This window comes from Aquarana catesbeiana, linkage group LG08, assembly GCF_042186555.1.
Source record: "Aquarana catesbeiana isolate 2022-GZ linkage group LG08, ASM4218655v1, whole genome shotgun sequence".
NCBI classification, from domain to species: domain Eukaryota; kingdom Metazoa; phylum Chordata; class Amphibia; order Anura; family Ranidae; genus Aquarana; species Aquarana catesbeiana.
In genome coordinates, this window is record NC_133331.1 from 253,276,618 (window position 1) to 253,289,290 (window position 12,673).

At 43.3% G+C, this 12,673-nt stretch overlaps 1 protein-coding gene across 1 annotated transcript in view; it reads right to left on the bottom strand.

Annotated features, from left to right (window-relative positions):
* Window positions 1–12,673, bottom strand: part of LOC141106327 (zona pellucida sperm-binding protein 4-like) — an 82,336-nt gene that overhangs the window by 52,250 nt on the left and 17,413 nt on the right. Inside the window, exons 2-4 of the mRNA XM_073597010.1 lie at window positions 10,083–10,204; window positions 3,431–3,821; window positions 2,890–3,033 (exon numbers count right to left, since the gene is read on the bottom strand). Of these exons, the coding sequence (XP_073453111.1) occupies window positions 2,890–3,033; window positions 3,431–3,821; window positions 10,083–10,204 (657 nt within the window). The remainder of the gene's footprint in view (window positions 1–2,889; window positions 3,034–3,430; window positions 3,822–10,082; window positions 10,205–12,673) is intronic.

Here is a 12,673-nt window from a genome sequence, read left to right on the forward strand (position 1 = left end):
AGCAATCTAAGTCTGACTACAGATTTTCTATTGGATTGAGGTCTGGGCTTTGACTAGACCATTCCAACACATTAACATGTTTCCCCTTAAACCACTCAAGTGTTGCTTTAGCAGTGTGTTTGGGGTCATATATGTATGTATGTGTGTATATGTATATACATACATTCATACACATATATACACACAAAACGGGGCATGGTAATCCAATTAGAAAGTCCTCACAATGGTTCATTTGAAGTTCCTTGATATATCTATGAATAAAGTGGTACAGGTTTTGCTCAAAATATCCCTGTATTTAGCACCATCCATCTTTCCCTCAACTCTGACCAGTTTCCCAGTCCCGACCGCTGAAAAACATCCCCACAGCATGCTGCCACCACCATGTTTCACTGTGGGGATGATGTTCTTTGGGTGATGTGTTGGTTTGCCACTCTGCCATAAAATTCAACTCTATGGAGCGTACGGCTTATTGTCCTCCTATGTACAGATACCCCTGTCTCTGCTGTGGAACTCTGCAGCTCCTCTAGAGGTACTTTAGGTCTCTGTGCTGCCTCCTTGCCTGGTCCGCGAGTTTTGCCCTCCTTGCCCGGTCCGTGAGTTTTGGTGTGCGGCCGTCTCTTGGCAGCTTTGCTGTTGTGCCATATTCTTTCCATTTGGTTATGATAGATTTGATGGTGCGCCTAGGGATCAAAGATTTGGATTTTTTTTTTTTTTTTTTATAACCTAACCCTGACTTGTACTTAACATTGTCCCTTACTTGTTTAGAGAGTTCCTTGGTCTTCATGGCAGTGCTTGGTTAGTGGTGCCTCTTGCTTAGGTGTTGCAGCCTCTGGGGCCTTTCAAAAAGGTGTGTATATGTAATGACCGATCATGTGACACTTAGATTGCACACAGGTGGACATCATTCCACTAATTATGTGACTTCTGAAGGCAATTGGTTGCACCAGAGCTTTTTATGGACTTCATAAAGGGGGTAAATGCATGCACACATGCCAATTTTTTTTTATTTCTGAAAAATAGTTTTATGTATATATTTTTCTAATTTTACTTCACCAACTTTGACTATTGTGTTCTGATCCATCACATATAATTCAGATTAAAATAAGTATTGAACTAAAGGCTGTAATGTAACAAAATAGGTAAAAAGCCAAGGGGGTGAATACTTTTGCAAGGCACTGTAACTGAATTTGTGTTTCTGGTTTTAGATACTTCTTAGGGCAATTGTCATGTAGCGGTCGTCCACCTCCTCCATATTTGCCTCCTCGGTGGGCGCCAAGTAAGGGTCACATAATAGGCCTGCCCCGGGGTGGGTTCTTCTGGGCTACACAGGGCACCTTGTACAACCACACTCATGACCCGACACATGACTAAACATGAACGAACTCTAGTAAACTCGATGTCATGTACACTGAGTCACTTGTGCATTTAGGAGGGACACGCAGAGCCAATGCCCTCTTCACCTGTCCAGCTTATCACCGCTACCCAGTAACGGAAGGACTGCAAGTTCCAGTAATCCTACATTGCAGAAGGCTCCTGGACACAGACGAATAGCAGCTATACTGAAATCAGGAACAAAAACACTCTCCTACATCTTGCTGCCAAGTGTCTTTCCTCCCATACAGACTGTGGTGAGTAAATCTCCCCTCACACCAGGATCTGGGCCCTCCTTTTTATAGCAGGACTGGTGGGTCAGACCCAAGAAAAACCAGCCAAGAAAAACCTGGTGTGCAGTTAACCTTAGACTTCCTGCTTGGGCAGCAGAGATCACTACCAGTCTACATGCAACTCAGGGTCTTCAGTGTATCAAGCTACAAAATTGACACAATTAAAACCATTTCTTCCAGTTGATCCCACTTAGTTGGCTTTGCTGCATGAATCCAACATTTGTCTAAGGCTTAGCCTGGGAGGCACGAACCAGCCTCAGAAAAACAAGGTTATTCTCCTTCCCAGCCATCTTATGCGAATATAAGCACCAATGTAATAGAAATGTTATTGAGAAAGTGTAAGTAGTTCAATTCAGGAGTGTAGGTTAGGGTTAGATACCATACAGCAAGTGAGCATTGTCACTCAATAACAGGAAGAGAGTTAGCTGCAGGATAATTCTAATCAGGGGTGTTGCTAGGTCTACAAAGATCTGGGGCTAGAGCCCATAGCAGCGTAGTAAAGAAAGTCATACACTTGGGCGGGCATACACATATATAATGTGTGTCCCCACTTACATCAGGGTTCCCAGAGAGCCTCCCCTCCCCTTGGGGACCCCTGCAGAGACTCTGGGCTGTGGGTCCCAGATTCGGGGCTATAGCCCCAAAAGCCACCCCCTAGCGACGCCACTGATTCTAATGGAAAAAAGCCTGAAAGTGAAGCTACTTCATGGACTAGTAAGCTGCAATAGAATTTGTTTGAATGCAGATATACATAAAACCAAATTTAATTTTTTTTCTAATGGAATCAGGCTAAACATACAGTAATAAGTACTTTGCTTTTTTGCTTTAGTGCTGCTGCAAAGGTGGCTGCCAGTGCTGGCAGGACCTTTGAGATTGATTGCTCCACACACATAAGCAGCGACCATAGTCCCCAGCAGTCCAGCATGTCACCTGCACATTGCTTCCATCAACAGGGAGGTAGAGCACTGTTGATTGGAGCAGGGAGTATGGGGGGACATTTCAAACTCCTGCAGTCTGACCACTGGAGACCTGGGCTGCTGCTTGTGTGTGAGTGCAGTGGTCTTACTCTCCAAGGTGCTGCTAGCATGGGGTACTTAAAGCTTGCTGCAGCATATTGATTACAGTATATGCAGCCTAAATACATTACAGTAAAAAAACAGAGGGGATTCCATTAGGTAAGGACCAGTTTTGTAGACTGCCAATAGATTACATTCAGAAACCTCACCTGTATGTCCATAGTAGCAAGGCGTGATGGGATCTTCAGGATCATGACAACAGCGGTAATGCACACATGTATCACGGGAAACACTGGAATCCAGGCACGGGACCCTTTCATTTGGCACAGAGCACTGCGACTCATTTAGGCTACCTGTTAAAAAGGAACACAAAATATTAAGGGGTCAGGGCGCCAAAAAGTTGAGCCATAACAAAGCCATATAATGATAAAGTGGATGTAAACCCCTACATATATCCAGGGATGTGACTGAGGTGGTACACAACGGTAAGATATACCCTTTTTTCTGCAGCTCACTGTACACACACTATAGAGTGATATGCTTTGTTCGTATTTCATGTCTGAGGTTTACAACCACTTTAAACTACAGGAACATCTCAATCTACACCTAGAGAGATAGTAATTCAACCTACCAGTAACAAACTGTTTTGTAACAAAACAGTTTTGGACAAACACTGCCTTTAGGTTACCAAAGTGACAAATACAAAGAAAACCTAATTAATTACATCTGACACAAACATACTGACCTCACCTGGATATGTTTGGGATCTTCTCGTAGTTTGCTGTACAATAGGAAGAGGACTTTTAAAGGTCACATTCTTTGTTTTAGCGGTCACATCAGGCTCCTTTGTTCCAGGGACTGTGCCAGGAGGAGTTGTCGATTTTTGATCTTTGACTTCGCTCTGAACAAATCTGGTTGTAGTTGGCAACGTTGCATTTGCCAAAACCACGCTTTTTTTGGTCAAAGTGCTGCTGCGTGGCATTGTCCAAATGGGCACAGTAGTCAGCTGAGGCATTCTGGTACTCTTTGGCTTAGGGGTAATCACACGAGGCTTCTTGTCTTTTGATATAGAGCAAACAATGTTTATGTCCTCACTTTTCTTACTTCCAACCAAGCGCACACGGAGGTTCCATGTCTCCGCCTACCAGGAAGAGGGAATAAAGATTTTCTACTAAAAGTAGGACATCCATTAAAATTTTTTTTTATAATCTCTCTCTCTCTCATTACACTTATGGAATAAAAAGACTTGAGAAGCACATTCAATTAAAGATTTACACCAAGAAAAATGAAATTCTTCCCCTGCAGTGGGGCTGCTCTCGCACTGCAAGTGTTGATTGTTTATGACTATGGGACCGAGAAAAGCAGATTTACCCAACTCTGCTCCCACAGGTTTCTCTGCACTGCTAGACCAGTCCCTGCACTTTGGAGGTTTAGGGCCCTCTGATGTCAGCAAGACTGATGAAGGGACTATAGCCCTGCACTGGAAGCGGGGACGCCAAGGGACAGTCCACTTCTAGAACATAGGGGAGCGCCATTTGCTAGGGAGTTGAGGATCGGGTAAATAGAAAAATTAACCATAGCAGTGCAGGTGCAGCCCCACTGCAGAGGACTTTCTGGAGTGGGGCTTTAAGCATCATCGACATTTGTTACAATTGCCAACTCTCCCCCCCCCCCCCCCCCCCATCCCCATAAACCACAGTATTTAACCATTTCCATCATGGAGGTTCCAGGTTCATAAACTTCCCCAACTGGTTTAGACCTAAATAGCCATTGAAAAGGACATTTCTATAGCAAATAAACATCCACCTGGTATATTAGCCATTGAAAGGACAATTTCCATAGCCAAAATAACTACCTAGTTATCCATCACCAGCATGGTAAATGTGGTCATGTGACATGTCTTTCCAATAAATTGTATGTAGCCATTGTACAAGAACTTGACTTTAGAGCAATGAGTTTTAGGGCTCATGCACACGGGACTTTTTTACAGCTGCTGTTAGGGGCATTTGACATTTTTTTTTAACTGCCTCTAAAAGTCCCTCCATGTTAGCCTATGTGTCCATGCACACAAACTGTCAGAGGCGTTTGGAGGCATAAGCGTTTAGGAGCAGAAAAAAACAAAACAAAAAACAAACACCACACAGCCTGTGCTATCAGGAGCAGTAAAAACGAAAACCGCATTTGAGGTTTTTAGGAGTTTACATTATAGGGAGTGTTTTTAATGAAAAACACGCAATAACGCTAATGTAAAAACACAGCTAAATGCGCTGGCATTTTTAAATTGTTCTGTGTGCATGAGCCCTTTGATTTGTCATGAGTTGAACTTGATACTTTCAATCTCATTTGCTATGATCACTGACTTTTTAAGCAGATCCAAGAGAAACATAGGTGATGCATTGCAGTCTCTTTAATACTAGTTACCTGGCTGTTATGACCCACTAGCATAAATTCTTTATTGTTACTTAGTGGAAGCTAATATTCACATCAAAAAAAGTTAAAGAAAAAGGCAGGACTGTGCATGCTGGTCCCCAATCAGTTTTACTCATGCCAGTGGGTGAGCATAATAGCCAGGCAATTAGCATTTCCAAAGAAAAATTCAGTGGCAGCTTCCATGTTTATTTCATGACATGATTCTATTTTGGCTTTAAGTCCTGAACATAACAGGTGCATGAAAGGAGCCCAAGTTTGGCATAGATTGATGATCTAGACTAAACATTAGGGGCTATATTCATTAAAAGTAAACAGTGGCTTGCCACAATAGTAATGTAACACCCCTGGACAATTGTCTAGCGCCCCTACAGGGCCCTCATTCCATATTGCTAGAAGCCCTGGCTCTTCAGGGCCTAGGGTCCATAGGAATGGACCTGCAGTTAACTAATGCATTGCATAAAGTGCTGATGAGGTGTGTCCAAAGCAACATTACAGGCCATCCCCACATCGTAGGATCTGGGATACACCTCTGCCGGGTTAGTGCCCCCCCCCCCCTATCAAAATTTTTGAAAAAAATCTTATGCAGTTTGTTAGATCAGGTTAGATCAACCGTTGTTTGCGTAAGATCTCACACAGAAGAAGCAATATTAACCGTTATTTGCTGGGGGGTGGCCAACCCGTCATCAGCCCCCCTTATCAAAAGATTGACCAAACAGTTAGGGGGGGGGGAGAAAAGGTAGGGTTGGGGGGTGAAATGGCGTTGGTTCAGGATAACTACGGTGAACGGGCTTCAGAAAATTACCTGACACATTATGTCCCAAGTACAGGCAGTACCCTCCGCGGAAACAGCAAACTGGTTCCATAGTCCCCAAATTTTAGAGTATTTTTCCTGTTGGTGTTGTGCAGTGAGTACTAGATCTTCCACCTTACGAAGCCAATCAGCGATGGCCGGTGGTGTTTGTTTCTTCCAATGGAGTGGGATACAAGACTTTGCTGCGTTCAAGAGGTGTCTTACAATGGAGTTTTTATAGCGTTTGGCTGAGATGGTGGAAACATGTAGCAGGAAAAAGGCTGGATCACCAGGAATCTTATATTCTGTAAATTTGTGTGGTTTCTCCGTCTCCCAGAAGTGGGTCAATTTAGGGCACGACCAAAATATGTGGAGTATTGTTCCTCCATCCCCCTGGCATCTCCAACATTGGTCAGTTGTTACAGGGTAGTATTTATGTAAGAGGTGGGGGGTGAGGTACCACCTTGTTGACAGTTAATAGTTGGTCTCTTTCAACGAAAATCTGAGGATATGTTGTATCTGAGCAGATGTAAATATACGCCCCGGTTTCCTTTTCCATTTGTTAAAGAACGGTAAGTGTGGTTATTCAGCCAGACAGTTCAAGAGGGCGTATGTTTTGGATAGAACCTGTTTAAGGGAAGCCTCTTCTGAACAGTATGCTGCGGATTAGGCAAAGTATTGAGAAAGTGATGTAATTGTAGCGCTGTCCAAAAGGAAAGTTTGAAGGGCTCATTAGCACTTCTGTGGAAGGCCATTAGTCTCCCGTTAGGAAGTGGGATGCCTGGACCCGACCTGCTTGGCGTAGGGTCCGAAACATCTGGGGTTCCAGACCAGGGGAGGAACCGCAGGTTTTCTATGATAGGGATCAATGGGAAATCAGGGGAAGAAAGCCGGTTCTGTGTGCTGACCTGGGAGCATATGCGGAGCGTCGTACCCATTATGGGGTGTGTGATTTCAGCACAGGCAGTAGTTGGTCATAGCACCACAGAGCCCCTGGCAGCGGAATGTCAGTCTGGGCCTGTTCCAGTTGTGCCCACAATTTAGAGCAGCGATGGCAAGATGTATTAATTTTAAGATACTGCCACAGGGGCATAACTTCTCATAAAATAAACTGTTCTGCATTTATCTTAGATTAAATAAAACATCTCACTGTTCAAACTGCAACACACTTATATCCCTACTTACATTGCGATTATTACTGATGTCTGCCATGTGCATGCTAGGTTTAATGCAGCAACAACTTAATTTAACAATTATCTACTAACCCGAATGTTTTTGCCAGAGAATTGCATGTGTACCACCTAATATCTCTATTTTTATGTGGAATATCTCTAAAACTATGAGATCTAATGTTAAAACCACGTGATCTTACCGGATCTAAGGAATATCTATTAGCCTGAATGATTTTTGGCCAGAAAATTTGATAAGGGGGGCCAGCCCCTACATTAAATCACTTAAAAAGTCTCTAATTATGTGAGATCTAACGTTTAAAACCACTTGATCTTACCGCAGCTAAAAAATAGCTTCCAAAATAGCCAACTGTTTGGTCAATTATTTGATAAGGGGGGCTGATGACGGGTTAGCGCCCCCCCCCCCCAGCAAATAAATTAATATTGCTTCTTCTGTGTGAGATCTAACGCAAACAATGATTGATCTAACCTGATCTAACAAAGATCTAACAAACTGCATAAGATTTTTTTCAAAAATTTTGATATGGGCGGGCTAACCCGGCAGAGGTGGGTTTCCAAGGTTTTACTGAGGTTAAATGGATTCAGGTGCATGTACGGGGTAGGCAGTAGGTGGTTGGCAACTCATTCATGTTCCCCTCCTCTTAGGATTCTAAGTGTGGGACACATGATAGGCCTACCCCAGGGTGGGTTCTACTGGGCTAGGCACCTAGAACAAAGGTCACTGCCCTGCACATGGGGTACCTTTGCTTAACAGATGAGTAAACTCTAGTTGACTCTTGTTAGTTGACTCTATGTTAATACACACTAATACTATGGTTGCATTTAGGAAGGACACGCTCTGCCAATTGCCCTCTCCACCTGTTCACCATATCTCTGCTCCCTCACTTCCAGTAACAGAATGGGACCGCGCCATGCGTGCACTCACTTAACTCTTCCATTCACTGCAAAAATACTGCGAGTCTGTCCCCCGAAATGCACAAGCTTTTTTACCGTGTGGCCAGAGTCACCCGCCTCACCAGTTGGAGCATTGTGCATGACAAGCTTGATTTTATTCCTACTTTTGTGAGTATAACTTATGTGCTTTTAATAAATAAAAACAGCAGAAAGAGGGTGCCTAGATCAGTGTGATAGTAAAAGCAACACTTTATTCAGATACACTTACATAAAAGTATCTTGCAAGCTGCACACAGGGTGGACGTGGATCACCAAGCAGTCAGCTTGATATATTGTTTGGGTTGTGGTAGAAGAGGAAAGTACAACCAGGCCAAACTTAGGGAGAAGTCAATGGATCCCTAGCAATCAACTACAGTAGTTCCCCGACTAAACCCCAGGGCGCTACATGTAAATATAACTGGATACTAACATTTAAAAAGTAAAGTTGATCTAAAGAACATCAGATTGCCTCTTGGGGGATCAGGAAGGAGTTTTCCCCTGCTGGAGCAAATTGGATCATGCTTTGCCTTCCTCTGCATCAACTGTGGGTATAGGATTGTAAAAATCAACCCACCCTTTTTTTTTATTGGTTGAACTATATGGACCTTTTTAACCAGACTAATGCCTAGTACACACGGGCCGAATGTCGGGAGACAATCGGTAAGTTCAATAAAGACCAGCTTACATTACGCCCGTGTGTATGTCAGCCAGTCCAACATAAGCCGGCCGTTCGGCTTCTGTCAGATGAGCATGCTGTACTAAAATCGAACTGTTCATACAGCAGCTCTGACCAGAGTGGTCAGGTATTTTTTCATTCAACCCACTATGTACCTGTAGAGGCAAGAGTCCATTTTTGGCAAATTCCATCCTGGAAGCATTGAACAGCTGGTGTCTTCAGGGCAGACTGCAAGTCCCAGCAATCCCCCTATGCTGTGGAAGGCTCCTAAAGCACATGTTCTGTAGCAGGCACTCTGGACTCTGCATGATGCAGCAGGCCAACAGGATGGACTCTGGCAATGGTGACCACAAATAATGAGCAATGAACTTCCAACCCTGGGACCTGGACCCCTGTCCATTTAAAAATCACAAGACCAGTGGGTCGGACCCAAGAAAGACCCGGGAAACATGATTAACTAACCCTCCTGGCTGGGACAGCATTTAACTAGGCAGAATTCAGCAACTTGCCTACATGAACTGCTTCTATTGATGTATTATAAGACAAAAAGTTGAACAGATCCAAATGCACTGTTCCTATTGTTCTAGATGCACTGTTATCTATTGTTGTATTAGACAGTTAAGAGTTGATTGAAGAACCAGAAGAGAAAAATATTGAAGGATAAGTTTACCTTTGGGAACATGTGCCATCCCTTTTTTTTTTTAGGGTGGAACATGTAAAATGTTCAACTGCTGCTGCTGTTCCCCGACCCTCCGCCTCTAGTGGCATTGAGCCGGGGATCTTCTCCGCGAACCTGCTGTCACAATTTTTTTAAAACGTGGCCAGGTGAATGAGTGGTGTGAAGGTAGTGACAGCAGGTAGTGTTTGTTGATGGGCAGCACAAGCAGGGGAGGAGTGCCAAGGGTGTGCCAAGAGAGGAGTGTCAAGGGTGTGCAACACCTGCAGCCACTCAACAGCAGTGCAATAGTTGCAAAAAACTTTTCTGCTCCTTGTTTCTCTGGGTCACCCTACAGTATGGCCAAGGCTTCTGTAGGAGTGATGCCAGGTTCTGAGAAGGGGTTTGCCTGAGCAGGGTTCACCGTGGTGGTCATATGATGAATGTATGGGAGATGCTGAATGGCTAAAGATAGCGGCTCAGGTAAAAACAGGAAACAAAGTCAACATAGCTTGTATGTGGCTTGTTTTTTTGATAGCTTAGCTTTAACTAAATAAAAGATATGGAGAAACTCCTTTATTTCATGTCAGATACTCAACAGTGATCGCTTCCTGACAAAAGTTCTGTTCCTGTCTACCTGGGAATTTGGGATTTTCCTGCCCACCTTTGTTCCAGCTCCTCCTGATACACTAAATATTCAAATATATAACATAACATAACATACTGACCTCTCGAAATGAAATACAGATTTGGTAAGACACAAAGAAAATGCTTTCACCATTTGGCTTCCTAGCTGAGAAGACGCATTTTGAAATACATCCATCAATGTCGTAAACCATTCCAAATTCATCTGGAACAAGACAAAAAGCAATGAATGCAAGTTTGGCAGAGCTGAATTATTGGTTAGTTGGCAGTTACAGAATATGTAAACAGAATGCTGAGGGGTCAAAGTAATGTTTAAGCACTGGACCAAGAGTCTCCCCCCCCCCCCCCCCCAAAAAAAGAAAAAAAAAAAAAACCTTTTATCTTTTATAGAAAGCTAGCCCTTACCCAATGTTTCTGCTACTGTATAGACGGTTTATTCTGAAAAGGCCAAGATTTCTGAACTGAAACATCAGTCATTCACTTCTACTTGTGCTCTGCCCCAAGCAGCCTCTTCAGATATGGTCAAACTAATGTGGAATTTTTAGCTGCTGCACGACCACCTCACTGGCCTACTGCAGCTATATAGCTTCTCTTTCTAGCCTCTCTAGAACACATGAAAATATGAGGCAAAACAAAAAAAACAAAAAACCAAAAAACTACCATGTTTCTTAGAACAGAAACTCACCTGCACATGGATAACCCAGGTGCCAGCCATCATAATCCGTCCCCAAACCAAAACCAGCCTTCGACACATTTCACTACTACACCATTAGAGAAAGTCCCCTTTCCCCTATCCTTGTGAGCAAGCCAGGAGTGGTGAAACACCAAGGAAGGCTCGTTTTGGGTTAGAGGCATCACTGAATACAGTCAATACACTGATTATTAAAAATACTGCAAGAAAAGCTAACTGGAGTGCAGCTGATTTTTTCCTGTTTCCAAGTTTTTGATACCAATATTTCCCACCTAAAATGAAAGCACTCTTTCTAAACACATGCATAGAATGTCCTTGAAGTATGAAAAAAAAGTTGTGACAAATGGGTTGCAGAAACCATGTAAAAGTGCCATACCATACCATAGAATGTTGTTCTTGACCATCTCAGCTCCCTTCTGATTAAAATTGCATAGGCCTAGTAAATGTTTGTGCGTAATAATGCAAGTAAATTCATTTTTTATTGTGAGTAGGAAGGGTTACAACACTGTATAGTATATGCATTGCCACAGCCTTAATCATTTCAGGGATTTATACAGCGCTTTACATACCAGCAGTAGTGTATTTAGTTTTTGTGCTGCCCTAGGCCTGACCAAAGTCGTGTACCCCCTCATTTAAATATGACCCACCCCTTCCTGTCAAGGCCACACACCTTGCTATTTAAGACCCGCCCTGAAATTTTCGAGTGGGGACACTAGGGGACACAATGGATTCCCTTAATTTTCATAGATTTCCTCTCACTTCCTGTTTGGCTATGGGGCAGGAAGTGAAGGGAAATCTCTACAATGGGACAGGGATGGTACAAAATAAACTGGCAGGGGTTATAACCCTCCCTTATTTTATCCAAAATGGAAAAAAAAAGTGTGGCCTATAATTCTACTTTAAGCACAAATTTCTGATAATTTTATGGAGAAGACAAAGAAGATAAACCATGCCAATGGTGCAGCAGAAAACATAGCACAGTGAGGAAGGTTTGTGGTCCAGGATGAGAGGACAGTCAAAATTAGAAGAGCCCCCCCCCCACAGTTGCAGAATGCCGGCCGCCCGCATACCAGAAGCAGTGCGGCCGCTTTATGGGGGTGCTAGACTAATTTGCCTCTCAGCCCAGTCTGCCCCATAAGACTGGCGCTACACTAATAGTGTAGCGCAAGCCGTCGGGGACTCTTTCCGTGCTGCCCCCCTGCAAAGTGCTGCCCTAGGCTTAGGTCTTGTCGGCCTAGGCCAGAATACAGCGTTGCATACCAGTCATTTACTTCAGTCTCAATCAGCTTTAAGGTGGTCAGCGACTGACAAAGTGAAACACTGCGTTCTGGTCTGAACCCTGATATAGAAAACTATTGGTTTTCTGAGTGCCATTGCAGTTACCAGTGTTTTTTGGCTTACCAAAAAGCCAAAGACCTGACTGGCCAACAGAAAAAAAAAAAAAAAAAAAAAAAAAAAAAAAAAAGGAGAAAGGAGAGTAAGTCACATGATCTCCCATACCCAGAAGTACCAGCTTTAGCCTTTACCTCCTGCAGCTACTGGAGCAGCAGGGGAGTGCAGGAAGAGAATGCAGCTTGTGGAGAACTCCTACAGGGCCCATTTACACCAAGGCTTTTTTTTTGGCAAGAAGAGAAAAAACTATTTTTGTTTAACAATAAACATGTCTTAAGATGTTGGAGAGGACACAGAATTATCCAGTTGTATAGCCAGCCGGCCATACGATTTTTGCATTATTACTGTATATAAAGCAACAGTCCATACAAAATAAAAAGACATATTATAAAAACATAACTGAGTCTGTCATTTTTAAGTTAGTATATATTGAGCATGTCCTCTTTGTACCCTATTCCCCAGCTCCGATTTCAGTCCTCAGCCGGACCACCCGGCAGGGCAGGGGTGCCACACACCCCTAAACAGTGGGGCAGGGATCACAGTGTTCATATATTAACCATTGCTTAAAACAAAACAATATATTCAACCACT